The 13282-nt window shown below is 47.0% G+C and overlaps 1 protein-coding gene across 4 annotated transcripts in view; it reads right to left on the minus strand.

The window, feature by feature from the left end:
• LAMA2 (laminin subunit alpha 2) overlaps window positions 1-13282 on the minus strand; it is a 588677-nt gene that overhangs the window by 275064 nt on the left and 300331 nt on the right. For all 4 annotated transcript variants that reach the window (XM_074990592.1, XM_074990590.1, XM_074990591.1 and 1 more), the window contains exons 13-14: window positions 2015-2116; window positions 1193-1404 (exon numbers count right to left, since the gene is read on the minus strand). In XM_074990592.1, the coding sequence (XP_074846693.1) occupies window positions 1193-1404; window positions 2015-2116 (314 nt within the window). The remainder of the gene's footprint in view (window positions 1-1192; window positions 1405-2014; window positions 2117-13282) is intronic.

The raw sequence follows: 13282 nt of genomic DNA on the forward strand, positions 1-13282 counted from the left end.
ATGATTAAATTTTAAACTCCCGAAGCAAAGATGTGAGATAAAGTACTGGAAATGCCAGCAGATACTTCCATAGACTGTATCTAGGAATGTGTTATAGTGGAACAGGGCAAAAAAAGAGATTTTGATTATTCTCCTCTTTCAGATAACATTTCATTCAAGGCAAGTAATCACAAGAGTGTAGTCAGCTCCCTCTACCTCCAGGCGGTTTAGATCACAGAACTGACTGGTTTGTGGCTTAGTCTATACTTCAGATATGATAGCTGATGAGTGGAAAGCCACAAAGCAACATAAATTGGAATAATTTCCAGTACCAAGTTTTACAAACACGATTCAAGTCAGTGAGCAAAAGTGTATTAATAATGGATAAATCTACAGTACCAGGCTGCCTTTTGGCCCATATGAAGTGTCCACTAATGCACTAATAGAAATTTCAAATGCAATGCTAGCTTTATAAATTGAACCACAGGGTTTTGTAGGTAATGTAGACTGCACACTGCAGCCATCTAGATGGGATTGCTGCTGTGCCAGCTCATATAAAGCTCCTCACTGCACACATCCCTCATTTTGAAGGAGTTCAGAAGACTTCAAATGAAACTATTGATTTTAAGACGACCAGACAGTAGAATAATCTGACATAAATCAGGGGGAAAGGTTTGGGATTAGCTAGTTCTAGATACAATACTGATTTTTTTTTTTAAAAAAAACCTTCTAGCTACATTTTGTTTGTCTGGTTGTAATTCATTTTGAGAGCTAAAGGATCCCTCTCTGCTGCATAATCTTAACATCCTGGCATAGTCTATTCTTTAAATGGGAAACAAAAATTAAGATCCACCTCTCATACCCAAGGCACCTCAGAACTATGAACCATCAGAATCAGTTATCATATACAAGGGAACTGCAGTGTCACAAAACAGATTTATTTATAGAATCATAATTCTCTCTTTAATAGACCACATGATTTCACTTTGTTGTGAGTTTGCTGGTAGAAGTGGGAAAAAAAGGCCAGAATGGGAAAAATGTAGACTATCTGAAAATCTTAAGATTTAAAATATATGTTATAGATTTAATTGAGGAAAAATAACAGTAAGCTTCTTTCTAAATTACATTAAACTCAGCCCTACCCAAAGAGAAAACAGAAGCATTCATCAGAGGGTCTGCAGAACATTGTTATAAATGTAATTGTGGCATCTACCTGTAGATGGCATCCATCCCATAGCTGTATGTGGCTCTTATGAGGAGCCTTTCTATATTTGCCAGTACAGCCATGAATTCCCTTTTGTTGACTGGGGTGTCAGTGCCGTGCACAGTAAATGCGTCCGATTTCAGGACAACTTCTTCAGTGTGTTCTTCAAATGGCTGCAGATGAATGCCCTCCTGTGAAGTGCTGATTCTTAAGCCAGCTCCCTAGAGAAAGCTATGTGTTAGGGATGCAATTAAATATTTTAAGAGGGTACAAAAATGCTGTATCTTTGTAGATGTCTGGTAGAAAGGAGCATTGGGAAGCATATTTAATAAGAGCCATCTCCACCCAGAATACATTGGATTTGCCAATGTTCCTGACATGAGGTTTTTTGCAGAAAATCAATGTATGCACAAGCCAGGTAACTCAATGGGAAACCTAGGGCAAGGGCTTTGCACGGGCATAAGAAAATCCATATAACCCAGTGGAGCACAGTATATGTTATCTTTTAAAATACAGATGTTTAAAATGTTACACTTGTTTGAAGTGACTGCAAGTGCTATTTCAGTCAACTATGGTATTATATTGCTTCATTTTTCCTCCTCATCACTACAAATGTAATAAATATACAATATTTTCTAGCATTATTAGAGGCTCCTTTGGGTACTTATTCTTACCCAGGCAGCTTTAAGTCATTAAGATGTGATCTTTATTTGTTGCTGCGGTTACACCTTCAAATGTCTGTTTTGCCTGCTCACTTTTGGATACTATTAGCCTTCAGTGTTCACTGAAGAGACAGACAAAAGCCCATCGCTAAAAATGGAAATACTTTACCTCTATGATGATGTCAGACTGAAGCATTGTTTGAACAGCTTCTTCCTGCCCTGTGAGGTCATAGGAGATGGTAAATTTCAGATACCCTCCAGCAGCTGTTATCTACAATAAAGCAGAATGATGCTTATGACATGATAGAAAACGTACCTTTAACCATTCTGGGTTACTCTTTTCCTATGACAGTATTTCCAGGAGACGGACTTCCAGTGTAGTGAAAGGAGACATGGATGATCTAGTGGTCAAAGCAGGAAGCCCATAGGAGCCATACCCTCACCTCGTAATATATTCCCCATGGCCAGGCAAAGGTTACAAAGAAGTCCTGTCCCCGCCCCTCCCATGCAATAAAACACAAGCAGCAGCAGCAGTTCCTCAGAAACGGCTCTGAAATCTGTTCAAATACATCTCCTTTTAAAATGCATTGTAGAAGGCTACAGGCTGTTTCAAAGATAGATTTAGAATATGCTTCAGCTACTGTAGCCCTCATCTGTGCCTTGCCTCCTTAAGAATCAATGAATCAGCTTTTTGTACAACACCATGCTCAGGGGGCCATGCTTGCCCCCCACCCCTCCATCCAGGACTAGGACTCCTAGGCACAGCCATAATACAAATAAGCAAACAAGACCAACAATAACAGATAAAGCAGCTCATGTGCTGAAACAAAATATATCAATAAGGCAGACTGGCATAAAGGAAAGAGTTTTTCTTTCATATAAATTGTAACCTAACAGAGAAATGTAATTATCAGTCCTCATACAATCAAACAAAGGAATTCTATCGTTCTTCATCTCATCCTAAGCCACTCACCAAAATAAGAGACTAATAACCTCAGGTCATATTATGTCATTTAAGTATATTTTTCCAAGTTTCTTTTTGCAGCCAAATTCAAGACTGACTATAACCTTAGGGAGAAAATTCACAACATGCATAGATCATTTTAGGACAGGAATCAAAACAGCTTTCCTGAATGACCAGAGTTCATTGCAAATACAGCAGCTTTGCTTTGCTAATTGCACTGAAACATTGCACGTGAATCAGAGTTTTTTAACACATGTAAAAGTCTCTGTTTTAAATTCCAGTGTCACATGTGGGCCTCTTCTAAGATGAACACACTACAACAGCAAGCTCCCTGCCTGTTCAATGCATGTTCCTGACCACAAAGCATTCTTATGAGTAGTCTGCAGGGTGGTTAATGGTATGATTATTCTCAAGGCTGACCCAAGGGAACAATATGCTGTATTCAATTATTCATTACACAGGATGGTTTGCACAGCATGTTTGCACACATGTAACAGAAAACAAAGAAGGAAACTCAATCTCCTTATTTAAGATGCACCTATCAGCTCATATTAGATCACATATGAAAGCATAAAGAAGTGTGGATTTAGAGTGTATAGTTAGAACCCATTATGGTGGCCTTTCTTCTCTCATCACACTTGTCACACACAAGCTGTGGTGATACTATGCATAGAAGTGGTGACCACTTGGAGTTTATATTACATTCATGTGTTTGCTATCTGTGCTAGCTACAAAGGGGTGGGCTAACTAGAGAAAATAAAAAATGATCTCATGCAGACACTGGCAATAATTAGACACGTAGACAAAATAAATACTGACCTGACTTAGACCCTTTCTCAGGGGAGAATGAAGCTTGACTATCTCTGGTTTCCTGTTGGTTTTCATTTTCTTAGACTCCTCAGTTAAGGACTAGAAGCAGAAGTGCCAAAGCACTGCATTATTGGCTGGGTTTTTAGCGTGTTTTTGGTGTCATCAGAGGCTAGAGGTAGTTTTGTAGACCCAACTGGTTTGGATAACATTTAGATATAACATTCAAACTTTTGGTTGCTAATGTATCCTGGACAGCCTCAGTGTGAGAAGATACCATGATATTACCTAAACAATGCTTTCCAACAGTAGTGTCTTTGTCCTCCACTCCATCTCACGGTTTACTACCCCAGACCTCTTATCTTCCTTAACAGTACAGGGGCAGTTGAACAAGAGCTGGGGCTGCTTGATAGCCTCTGTGTAACTTTCTATCTCCCTTTGTGTTCCCTATTAAGCCACTCTGGCCTACAGAGCCTTTCTTTTGTCTCTGAGGGCTTTGAATTACAGGTACTTCATGCACACATATGCCATCTGCCCACAAGGTAGGTAATCATATACATGTTCCACTCATTGGAACATATTGGGTATCCCTCACTCTGATCCAGTTTTTATTCAGCCTAAGATTAGAGGATGTTTGGGAAGTGTGGGTTCTCACTATTTCATCAGTCAGTTTTCCTGGGAATCTGGTGTCTAATTTTTCATGCCTCAGAATCCTCCCTCTACAAATAAACCCAACCAGGTACAAAGCAAGAATTTGCATGGAATACTAGTGAAAAATAATTGGAGGACCCCAAAATGACTTTCAGAAGAACTACTGTACTCTGTATCAGCTGAACAGTCTAAAACATATTTTTAACACCAAGAATAATACAAAATCATAGCCTATCATGATGGTGACAATCCTACAGATCACTGAGGCAAGTAGAGATGCTTAAAATTTGCAAGAACTTCCTCAAAATTCTTATCCCAGTTTTTCATGACATTTCAAAATTTTCTGACAGGCTCTTGTAGCAAAGTCTGCACCTGAGTGGAAGGGCCACAAACTTCCTGACTAAACTTAGATGATAATAGGTATGACAAGTCGCTGCAACTATGGCCATGATCCAGAAAGTTATGTAAGCATGAATGGAACTACTCACATGCTTAGAGTTTTGATTAACTAGGGCCCATCAGAGAATGCAAGTATGACAAATGATGGCTTAAGAATTCTCCATTTCTCTCTGTGCATCACCATGGCTACGTCTACACGTGCACCCAACTTCGAAATAGCTTATTTCGATGTTGCGACATCGAAATAGGCTATTTCGATGAATAACGTCTACACGTCCTCCAGGGCTGGCAACGTCGATATTCAACTTCGACGTTGCTCAGCCCAACATCGAAATAGGCACAGCGAGGGAACGTCTACACGCCAAAGTAGCACACATCGAAATAAGGGAGCCAGGCACAGCTGCAGACAGGGTCACGGGGCGGACTCAACAGCAAGTCGCTCCTTTAAAGGGCCCCTCCCAGACACACTTTCATTAAACAGTGCAAGATACACAGAGCCAACAACTAGTTGCAGACCCTGTATATGCAGCACGGACCCCCAGCTGCAGCAGCAGCAGCCAGAAGCCCTGGGCTAAGGGCTGCTGCCCACGGTGACCACAGAGCCCCGCAAGGGCTGGAGAGAGAGTATCTCTCAACCCCCCAGCTGATGGCCGCCATGGAGGACCCCGCTATTTCGATGTTGCGGGACGCGGATCGTCTACACGTCCCTACTTCGATGTTGAACGTCGAAGTAGGGCGCTATTCCCATCCCCTCATGGGGTTAGCGACTTCGACGTCTCGCCGCCTAACGTCGATTTCAACTTCGAAATAGCGCCCAACACGTGTAGACGTGACGGGCGCTATTTCGAAGTTACTGCCGCTACTTCGAAGTAGCGTGCACGTGTAGACGCAGCCCATGACTTCCATCTTATCTCCCACAGACATAGCCCTATCTCTGTCAGATATTGTTAATAGGGAAGCCACATTTACCAAAAGGAGATGTACAAACAAATGCATCCACATATATATATCACATCAACTCATTTCCCCCTCAGCAACAATACTGTACATACACATTGAACAGAAGGGATAACAGAATAGAACCATGGGGATCCCAACAAGTTAGACGAACATGCAACATGCTCACTACATCTCTGCTAAAAAACTCTCTCCCTCTATACACACACACACACACACACACAATGTAATAAGCATCCTTATTTCTCTCCTAAAATGTTCATTATCTATCTATCTATCTATCTATCTATCTATCCATCTATCTGTCTATTCATCTATCATCCAAATGTTGTCAAAATTGTGTACTATATGTATTTCAATAGCACATATCACAGGTTAGTATGTGCTGGCATGATTTCCAGTCTTTGCTGAAGAACAATTCAAGAACAGAAATAAGAGTTCTGAAGCTAGTCAGCATTCAGGTGCTTTAACTAAGCACTGCAGAAGACGGCTGCACAGCACCAGTCCACGCTGTGCCTGAAGGTAGCTAGTACTGCAAATCTTTTGTTATCACGACTATCATGTTCAGCCAATTAAAAAAAACACATAAAATCTGCTTTTCGTGTGCACTTGTCTTAATTTTGCCTGGAGGAAAAGAAACACCATATTTACAACTAACTTTACAATTATTATGCAACATAACCTGATGTCACCAGTGATAATATGGCACATATGCAAGACCCTGTATCAGGATTTAATGAGGCAGGCAGATTTTCCCATATGTATGGTAATGCTAAAGGTAATATTGTTGTCAAATTACAAAATATCTTCTGGAAAAAATATTCTGGGATGAATAAGAAAGGGGAATAGAGACGGGAACAATTAAGCAAAAAGAAAACTTTTCTACAAAAGAATGTATAATCTTTCCTCTTTAGTCTGTGCCAGAGAGCTAAGGCTTCATCTTGCAAGCTCACCAAAGTCACATTGAATTCAAAATTAACTGACAATGCTTAGCAACCTCAGGAATTGCTCAGCAAATTGCAGGGTCATGCCTTAAGTTATCCAGCAACTGAAAAATACATTTTGTGTGGCTGTTTAATGTTTCAGACAGGCTCACTCTCTAAGCAAATGTTCAGAAGAAGACAGATACTTCTGTAACTGGTGTTTTTCAAGACGTGTTGCTCATGTCCAGTCCAGTGTGGGTGTGTGCATGCATGCCTGCCCACTTGCCAGAAGTCGTTTTCCCTTCGCCGGTAGCTATTAGGTCAATGCAGCGCCTCCTGGAGTGGTTCTGTTATGGCGCCCAATATAGGCACTCCCCTCAGTTCCTTCTTGCCGGCTAATTAAACAGTGGGGATAGGTGGAAGTGTTTTGGAATGGACGTAAGCAACACATCTTGAAGAATACTGAGTACAGAAGTAACTGAGTGAGTCTTTTTTTCTTCAAGGGATTGCTCATTTGCATTCCGATGTAGGTGAATGCATGCTGATGCAAGGTGGGGTTGGAGCTCTGGAATGATTGTAGTACAGTCCTACCCACCACAGCATTCTCCCTAGCATGCTGTGTGATCACATAATGAGCTGCAAATGTATGTATAGAAGACCAGGCAGCCACCCTACAGATCTCCTGAATAGGGACATGGGTTAGGATACTGTCCCTAATGTAGATCAGTGGTTGGAGCTGTCTTGATAACTCCTATTGTCCTGTGGTGTTTGTGTACCTTAATTTGAAGCTTTACAACTAGTCAAGAGACCATCAAACTTGAAGATAAACATAAGAGATGGCAGAGAAGAGACATTGATGGTAAATATGGAACATGATCCCAAAGTATGTTTCATAGGAGTTTTGAGGTAGTGTGTGAAAATGTCAGGAGGTAAGACAATTTCAGCACACTTCCCATCTCACAATCAAAACACCTGTGATTGAAAGCTGAGACCAAACACATCCTTATATTCACACTAATGTACTAATCGATGTACAAAATATGCCTTGTGAGGAATCATTAGGAAACTCTTAACTCACTAGTCAACAATATAGGGAAATCTATGTAGCATCATTATATGTAAAGTTATGAATTTCTCTGAATGATGTTGGTTGCTCACTTTCAGACACACATAGTCCCAGTTAGACTGGACTGGTCAAGCAGATCTCAGATAAAGGAGTATGTGTTTAACTCAATTTATAGGTACAGTAGTCCCTGGAGTTAAGTGAGGGTTGCCTTCTCATAACTCAAATTTTTACACCCTCGCATAACTCAAATTTTGCATAAGTCAAGAGGGTGGCTTTTTTTCCCAGCAGAACGCATGTTCTGCAGCCAGGGAAGCAGCAGGAACTAGGGCCATGGTGGTTGAGCCAGGACCACAGGGGTGGGGATGGGGGGTTGAGCCAGGGCTGGGGAGAGCAGGATTTTGAGTTGCACTTAACTTGTGTTAATGTCAGTTAAGTGCAACTCAAAATTGTGTATTTCGAGGGATCACTGTATATAATAAACATCAGGCTTGAGACAGCAAAACAGAGGTAACAAGAAATTGGATTTTTGCAAATAACAGCAAGGAATTTCTTTCACAATACGTCTCCATCCTCACAGCTGGAAGGATCTTTATTTCATGGTAAAAGGCGACTGAAATATGAAAGTGAAGGGCAAAACCTCCCTACATTCTCTCTCATTATCCATCTGTCTCTTTCTATAACTTAAGAAAACAAAAGAAACAGCCTATGAACTTTCGGAGTAGATCCTAACCTGAAACTTGCTCAGCAGCATTACTGAAAACCTGTGGCAAGACTTTCATCTTGAACCAACTCTAACTTCTTAAGTTTAATATGAGGATGCATTTTATCTTTGTTTTTCTTGTGACAACTGCTGACTTTAGTGTCTTACGCCAGTACTGACTTAAAACCTATTTATTTGTAGTTAAATAGGCTCATTTTATCTTGGATCAAAACTAATCCAGTGTTGTGAGTGGTGTGAGTTAATCCATTTACAATAGCAGAATATTGTAAAATGATACCTTAAGATGAACAGTGGGCCTAATGTACCTGGATAGTCCAGGAGAGGGCTAGATAGTGAAAAAAAAGGCGGGAATCTGGGACTCTGAGTGTGTTGGGGTTACCTTGTGAGTAGTGACCAAGACTTCTAGAAGACAGAATGTGGCTGTTGTTTGCCAACCAGCTGATTGGGTCACAGTTGCTGGACCAGGGCTTTGTCTATACAGATACTCAGGGCATGTGACCTCCATGTTGTTTGACTATTTGTGAGGAGCCTGGGTTGACAACTGCATCAGCAGAGCATCATGAGGCACCCCTGTTTGCAGGACAGAGGTGGGACAGCCCCTTAGTGATCTGGATTGCACCCCTGAGTATCATTAAGGGAGCCTAGATTTGATTGCCAAACAATGAAGCAGCTACCTTAGGCACATTATCTGAGATGGTCTGGCTGGCTATCTGAGAAAAAACAGTATCTGGCAAAAGAAGACTTCACATCTAGGCTCTATAAGAAAATCCACTGAGACGAATGGGGTAATAAGTGTAAATTGGGCCTGTTTTGTCCCTGCAAGTCAAAGGGAAGCCCATCTATATGCACTTGTAATGAACCACTAGATAAGTTTAGATATGAATGTCAGCTGTTTGTGATCTGTACGTAGTTTTCTTTAACGTTTTGTTCTAATGAACTCATTTGAATTAAGAAGGCTGCTGTTCATTATACCACTATGTACTGATCCCACCTGACCCTTCCCTTGAGGAATCTGTGATGACTCCCAAAGGGAAGAGAGACATCTTTTCAGTCAGACCTGCACAGCCATTTTCAGAGGTCCAGAAAGGCCTGGGCCACTTCCAGCTTTTGCAGCCCTCGCCATAATATGAATAAAATATGATGACACATGAAAACAAAATAAGGCATCAAAAATGAGACATAATATGAATATTTTCTACATTTCAACATGCACTTGATCCAGCACCAGTCACTAGAAGTGGTTTGTTTATATAATTAAGTGATCTGAGAGGACAATTTATCATGGTCTAATCTTATGTCACCAGAGCTACGTCTACACGTGAAGCCTACATCGAAGTAGCTTATTTCGATTTGGAGACATCGAAATAGGCTATTTCGATGAATAACGTCTACACGTCCTCCAGGGCTGGCAACGTTCAACTTCGACATTGCGCAGCACCACATCGAAATAGGCGCTACGAGGGAACGTCTACACGCCAAAGTAGCATACATCGAAATAGGGATGCCAGGCACAGCTGCAGACAGGGTCACAGGGCGGACTAGCGCTTCCGGGGCAACAGCTAGCCACTCCCTTAAAGGGCCCCTCCCAGACACACTCAGCCTGCACAGCACGTGGTCTGAGGAGCCATAGGCACACAGACCCCGGACGACGCAGGCATGGACCCCCAGCAGCAGCAGCCAGAGGTCCACCCAGCCCTCCCGGCAGGAGCAGGGCTTGCCCTGATCCATGCCATGCGGGAGGCAGCTGAGCACCTCCTTGCCACACCGGAGGAGGAGCTGCCCCCAGGGCAGCGGGGCTCAACCCCCAACCGTGCAGCACCCCGCCCACCCCCGCCTCACACGCCGCCACCTGTGGAGCTACCCCACCAGCACCGACTGGTGGGAGCGGCTGGTGCTTGAGGAGTGGGGCGACGACCGCTGGCTCAGGAACTTCAGGATGAGCCGGCAGACATTTATGGAGCTGTGCCAGTGGCTCACCCCCACACTCAGGCACCAGGACACTGCCATGCGGCGTGCCCTCCCTGTGGAGAAACGGGTCGGCATCGCTGTCTGGAAGCTGGCCACTCCAGACAGCTACCGATCCGTGGGACAGCAGTTTGGTGTCGGCAAGGCCACCGTCGGGGCTGTCTTCATGGAGGTAAGAGGACCCACGGGGGGAGGGCAGGGCAGGGGAGGGGGGGCCGGGCAGAGGAGGGCAGGGAAGGGCAGGGTGGGGGAGGGGAGGGGAGGGCGGGTGAGGGCAGGGCAGGGCAGGGCAGGGGAGGGGAGGGGAGGGGAGGGAAGGGCAGGGCAGGGCCATGCACACCCTGCTCACCCCTCATTGGTGCTCTCCCATGTGCTTTCCCTGCAGGTTGTGCGTGCCATCAACGCCATGCTCCTGCACAGGCTCGTGAGGCTGGGGGACCCAGATGCCACCATCGCGGCCTTTGCCATGCTGGGCTTCCCCAATTGCTTCAGGGCTCTGGATGGGACTCACATCCCCATCCGCGCCCCACATCACAGTGGAGGATGCTACATCAATCGCAAGGGCTACCATTCTGTGGTCCTCCAGGCCTTGGTGGACAGTCGGGGCCATTTCCAGGACATTTATGTGGGCTGGCCTGGCAGCACCCACGACGCCCGGGTTTTCCGGAACTTGCGCTGGCTGGAGGCGGGGACCTACATCCCCCAGCGGGAGATCCCTGTGGGGGACACCACCATGCCCCTCTGCGTCATTGCAGATGCAGCATACCCCCTCCGGCCCTGGCTCATGCAGCTGTACACGGGCCATCTCTCTGCCAGCCAGGAGCGCTTCAACCAGCGCCTGAACCACGCACGCCAGGTGGTGGAGCGCTCATTTGGCTGCCTGAAAGGACGCTGGAGATGTCTCCTCACCCGCCTGGATGAGGGCCCCAACAACATCCCCCAGATTGTGGGTGCCTGCTGCGCCCTGCACAATTTGGTGGAGAGCAAGGGGGAGGCCTTTTTTCAGGGCTGGGCTGTGGAGGCTGGCAGGGCCGACGTGCAGCCACCCGCTGCCCCCAGTTGCCAGGTGGACCCTGAAGGGACCCGGGTCCGGGAGGCCCTGCGGGCCCACTTCAATGATGAGGCCGTGGGGTGAACTCTGCCAGGCCCCCCACTGCCCACCCCTTCCTCCACAACACTCCCTGCCCGTACGGCCACACCACGGAGCACCCAACCGCACCCCCACACACACTTTTCCTGGACAAATGACAGCACGCACTTGTGGCTGAACTTAAACTGGTTTTTCTTTTAGAACTGTTTTTTTTTTAACTGTAATTAAAACAAGAACAAACTATATACAAGACCTCTTCTAACAAAAGTATTCTGTACAAATAAAACAATAATAAAAAAGATTGCACATAACGGATATGTTGGTCAATAAAAAGAAAACCAGGGATGATAAGGAAGGGGAGAACTATTTACGTGGGGGAGATGGGGCAAAGGGAGGGCACAAATATAAATGAAATGGGTCAATAACAATCCTCTTTTCTGACATAACTATATACGGGGGGGGGCACGTCCCGGGCCCCATGCCCCTAAAGTCCGGCACAGGGGGTGGGCGGCTGGGAGCCCCGCCTCGGCCACAGCCCTCTCCGGGGCTGGCTGGGGGCTGGGTGGACCGGAAGATATGACCGGCGAGTCTCAGCTGGCCCCAGGTGTCCCTCGGCGGTCCAGCCCTCGGTGGTGGGTGGTGGGGCGACGGCGGACGGGACGGCGACGTGCGGAGCAGCAGGTGGTGTGGCGGGTGGAGCACGCAGGGTGGGCGCTGTGGCGACCGGCGCGGCATGGGGAGCCAGGTAGTCCACGAGACGGTTGAATGTCTCCATGTAGCCCCCCCATGCCTCTTGGCGCCAGGCCAGAGCCCGCTCCTGCAGGTCCAGGCGGTGTTGGTCCACCCGCAGGCGCTGCTCCGTGACCTCCAGCTGCCGACGATGGATGGCCAGCAGCTGGGGGTCCGTCGCCGTTGGGTGCTGTTGCGGGGTCCACCGTCTAGCCCGCCGTGGGGCCGGTCGGTCCTCCACCGAGGGGCTGGCCTGGAGCGATGGCCCCGGAGGGGATTCTGGGACCACTGATGCCTCGCCGGCGCTCTCTTCCGGTCCTTCCGATGGTGCAGCTGCGGAACACAGGAGGAGGGGGGGAAGAAGAATGGAGACAGGCGTTAGTGTGGGCCCTGAGCTGTGACCCTTGTCCACCCGCCCGTGCTGCAGGTTCCCCATCCCCGTCCCCGGGAGATGCTACTGTGATGGATGGGGTTCAGGGGTCCCCCTGCACTGCACCCCGTCCCCTGGCGGGAGTGACTCTCACTTCACTCAGCAGGGTCTGACAGGAGAGGTTTCTTAGGCCACAGATGCCCAGTTTCTCTCAGGAGTGACCGCACAGCAGTCAGAGACAGTTCTTCCAACCCGTCCTGGGGAGAAGACCCCAAGGGGTGCCCCTCTGGGATGCAGCTTTCCCCCTCCTCAGGCTGGCTGCCTTCCAGCTCTCCCTTCCCCTAGCCTCTACCTGCGGCCCCCGCCCTGATTCAAAGCCAGCTCGGCCCCTCCCTCCTCTTTGTTCAGGGCAGAGATGTCACCTGCCAGCTGTAGCCCCAGGATCATCCTTTGCCCCTGGGAGCTATTCAGCTTGTTGCTCATATCTAGCCTGAGTCTCCCTTTTGCACTCCCCCCACTCCATCACATGCTGCTGCTGCGGGGTGTCCCACCCCCTCCTCCCGGGGGACCCTCGAGGTTCCGCTCCTCCCTGCCCCGGGGATGGGGCATGGCACTGTCTTGTGGGGGCGGGGCAGGGGCTGATGCACTGCTGTGAGGGACATGGCCCTGCTGTCCTTGGGGCCATGGCCATGTGGGCATGTGGGGGGCCCTGGGCACATATCTATTACCCCCGCCCCTCAACCCCGGGGGTGTACACCAGAGGGGGGTACATACCTGTCGGTCCACTCCCACGGT

This window comes from Carettochelys insculpta, chromosome 3, assembly GCF_033958435.1.
Source record: "Carettochelys insculpta isolate YL-2023 chromosome 3, ASM3395843v1, whole genome shotgun sequence".
Taxonomy (NCBI): Eukaryota; Metazoa; Chordata; order Testudines; family Carettochelyidae; genus Carettochelys; species Carettochelys insculpta.